At 41.4% G+C, this 3811-nt stretch overlaps 1 protein-coding gene across 1 annotated transcript; it reads right to left on the bottom strand.

Moving 5' to 3' along the window:
• Window positions 1–269: 269 nt before the first annotated feature.
• Window positions 270–1654, bottom strand: LOC113008284 (trace amine-associated receptor 13c-like). The gene is made up of 2 exons (XM_026145588.1): window positions 1211–1654; window positions 270–1086 (listed from the first exon to the last, which is right to left on the bottom strand). Exons 1-2 carry the CDS (start codon window positions 1381–1383, stop codon window positions 270–272), a joined length of 990 nt encoding a protein of 329 aa, XP_026001373.1. The 5' UTR covers window positions 1384–1654.
• Between the last annotated feature and the right edge of the window lie 2157 nt (window positions 1655–3811).

Genomic DNA, 3811 nt, shown 5'->3' on the forward strand with positions numbered 1-3811 from the left:
CCAGTGATAGCCAGCAACCACTCGGCAAACAGTATCAGAATGCACATTTTGTTGCTAGTGACAGGAGGTTGCCAGTGGGTTGTTAACCCTTTTCTAGGCCTCTATAATTGAAACCAGCACTATTTGACAACCAGTGTTGGGGTTATTACTCAAGAAATGTAATGTATGGCATGTTACTTGTTAAATGTCTTAAAATTAATATAGTACATTATTGATAGAGAAAGTAATTTGATATACCATTTGGTACATTAAGGAATGATTTCTTTTTTCTACAGTATGCTGACCTCACAGGAGCCAGGCTGCAGTATCTGTAGAGTCACAATTAGTTTCACTGCTTTTCTAAACCAGGGGTAGAACATAGCATAAATCAAAGGGTTTAGACAGGAGTTAAAATAGTACATATAGATCACAATCGATGCAGATGAGCTATTGAGCAACTCGTTTCCAAAAAGTGAAATAATGTAATATGAGCAGAAACATAATAGAAACACAAGAACAAGAACACCCAGAGTCCTGGCTGCTTTTAACTCTGATTTCTTTGCTGTTAGAGTCACTGAGAGCTGCAGTGTGACAGCTGTAACCTGAGAGCGCATGGCACGGGCCTGAGACACAGCCACCACAAACACTCTCATATACAGAACAATGATGACAGTAAGTGGAATAATAAAGGCTAAAACAAGGTCAACAAATCCTGCAATAAATTCAATGAAAATTATACATCTTCCATAGCAAGATTTATGCTTGCCTGGTTGACTTAGATCATCTATTAAAATCACATAGCTGTAGAAAACAGAGCAGAGCCAACACAGACAGACACAGAGTTTCACTCTTCCCTCTGTGATTCTGGTGGGGTAATGCAGAGGGTCACAAATAGCCACATAGCGGTCGACTGATATCAGCACCATGTTGCCCACTGAGGCAGAGGCAACGATGTAGGATACATAATTATACAATGAACATGTGAGCTGACCAAGAAACCAACACGCTGTATTTCGCAGGATTTCTCCAGGCATAAACAGAAGACCAACGAGAAAGTCAGTGACAGCCAGAGAAAGGAGCAGGATGTTAGTGGGTGTGTGGAGCTGCCTAGAAAGATAGGAAAATATAATTTAAAAAAAAAGTCAACAGAAAGAAAGTATTCAAACAGATATAACAAATCAGGTATACACTTGTAAAGCCACAGCAGCAGGTAAAAAATATGAAACTCTGCCTGAAGTGGGAGACTGCAATGATGACGAGCAGGTTGAGAGTCACAGTCAGCAGAGACATTGAGGACACAACAATATAAAGGAGCAAAACTTGAGACAGAGGAGTTGTAGGTTTCTTGCAGGAGATGTTGAAGAGTTGTGGAAAGCAGAGCTCTGCTCCATCCTGAGTATCCATCTCCACAGACCTGCAGAGAGCTCCAGCTCTGGCTGAGTTATGACTACAATTAGTAATATAACTGATCCCAACACCACATCCTCTCAACTCCTCCCCTCTTCTTTCTTTCAGTTTTTATTGGACATTGATTTCCCCCTTCCCTTCGTCTTGGCCTAAAGCTTCACTATTTTCTTCTTGTAGGCCTGCCTCTCTCTCTTTTCTAAATTCCTTTTGGATATGTTGTACTTGGGATTCTTTTACTGTATCCTAATCTCTCTCTCTCTGTTCATTCTAGGTCAGAAATGGAAGTCTCAATTATTGAATTCACTCAACTTGTCAATCAATAGGCCCACAAAACCCCTATACAGGATGTTGATTTCAGCTCGCTGATTTAAAAAAAAAAAGGTCCTAATCCCTGATCCTATGAGTCTTGCCCAGTGGACAATGCAGGATTCTGATGCTGATGTGGGTGAGGGGACTCACCCAGTACTGGCTACCTCAAAATCAGCCAGGTGTTTTCCATAATAACCCTGACAAGACGTAACCTGAGTAGCTTATTTAACATGGCACTTGTTATTTCTGGTATTATTTTAGTAGCTTTGAAGGAAGGGTAACCTGTGTGAGCTATTTGCACTAATAAAAAATAATCCTCATTTTTACAGCAATAAAGGATGAATGTGGAAACATACTTACCACCCCAAATTATATTAATATTCAGTTCAGTCATTTTATAAAAATTTGTATACTTCTGAAGCTTGTAATGCAGCCTTAGTGGAAGATTTTTTTTTTTTTGTAATTTGGCTATGCACACTCTTATTTGGATAAATCCAAATTGAAGAATGACATTATGCCATCAGAAATAAATGAGTGTGGTGAGGCATGGTCAGCGGTGTCGTGCGGACGCACCTGCACAGCATCCGCTATGAGAGAGTTGTGGTGTGACGTTATGTTCGATTGGCAGCTTGTGTGCTGCAGTCGGAATGACTAACAATGGCTCTGATTAACGATTTCTTGTCATGGTCCTGGGCCATGTTGGCCCAGTGTTCTTAGTTTTCTTGTATGTTTGTATTTTGTTCCTTATTTAGGCCTTATGTTTTATTCCATGTTTCCCCTGCCCATTATGTCCAAGTTCTCCCCGTGCTCTCTCTCCCCCCCCTGTGTGCCCTGTGTATTTATGAGCCCTCGTCTCCCTTTGTGGTTGTTTCATGTTTCCCCAGCCCGTTATGTCTGTGTTTTCCCCGTGCTCTCTCTCCTCCTGTCTGAACCTCTGTGCACTTCCTGTTTACTTTGTGACTCTCACGCCCGTACGTGTCATGTTCAGTTCACCCCGCCCTGTCTCGTTATGATTATCAGTGTCACCTGTGTTCCCCGTGTGTTCCCACTTTCCTCGTTAACCCTCTGTGTATTTCTGTCTGCGTCTCCCTCTGTTCGGCGTGACGTCGTCCCTCATGCTGTGTGTGGATCTCCCTGTGAGTTCTTAGTTTATGGTTTCCCAGTTTAGTCTAGTTTGTATGTTTGTTCTACCAGCAAATAAAGCTGTGTTTTGAGTTCACCTCCCCGAGTCTGTGAGTCCTGCATTTTGGGTCCAACTCCTGCCTGCCGCACAGTGATTCATGACATTTCTGGAGCGGTGGAGGAGTGACCAGTTTTTATTGGACATTGATTTCCCCCTTCCCTTCGTCTTGGCCTAAAGCTTCACTATTTTCTTCTTGTAGGCCTGCCTCTCTCTCTTTTCTAAATTCCTTTTGGATATGTTGTACTTGGGATTCTTTTACTGTATCCTAATCTCTCTCTCTCTGTTCATTCTAGGTCAGAAATGGAAGTCTCAATTATTGAATTCACTCAACTTGTCAATCAGTAGGCCCACAAAACCCCTATACAGGATGTTGATTTCAGCTCGCTGATTTAAAAAAAAAAAAAAAGGTCCTAATCCCTGATCCTATGAGTCTTGCCCAGTGGACAATGCAGGATTCTGGCACTGATGTGGTTGAGGGGACTCGCCCAGTACTGACTACCTCTAAATCAGCCAGGTGTTTTTCATGCTAACCCTGATAAGACGTAACCTGAGTAGCCCATCAGTCTCACCTGTTAACCTGTTATTTAACATGGCACTTGTTATTTCTGGTATTATTTTAGTAGCTTGGAAGACGGGGTAACCTGTGAGAGGTATTTGCACTAATAAAAATAATCCTGGATTTCTACCTTTACTGCTTCACTAAAGGTCAAAAAGTGAATGTCCACAATTTAGGCTTGAATTGCAGGAAATTTTATTAATGGAATTCAGCAACACAATAGCATAATAAAATAATGAAAATCACAAAAAATATTGACATCAATTATACTTTACTAATCTAACTAAGAATCTGTAAGTTTATTTTTATTTTTGGGGAGGAGAGGTTGAAGGAGGGATGAGCACAGCCAGGCCTAGAGAGACACTCAGCTGGGCATT

The sequence above is a fragment of the Astatotilapia calliptera genome, chromosome 16 (assembly GCF_900246225.1).
Source record: "Astatotilapia calliptera chromosome 16, fAstCal1.2, whole genome shotgun sequence".
Taxonomy (NCBI): domain Eukaryota; kingdom Metazoa; phylum Chordata; class Actinopteri; order Cichliformes; family Cichlidae; genus Astatotilapia; species Astatotilapia calliptera.

Coding starts and splice junctions, on each gene's coding strand:
- LOC113008284 (XM_026145588.1), bottom strand. CDS start 1,383: ATGGATACTCAGGATGGAGCAGAGCTCTGCTTTCCACAACTCTTCAAC. Junction 1,087..1,210: donor ATTGCAGTCTCCCACTTCAG/GCAGAGTTTCAT, acceptor CTATCTTTCTAG/GCAGCTCCACACACCCACTA.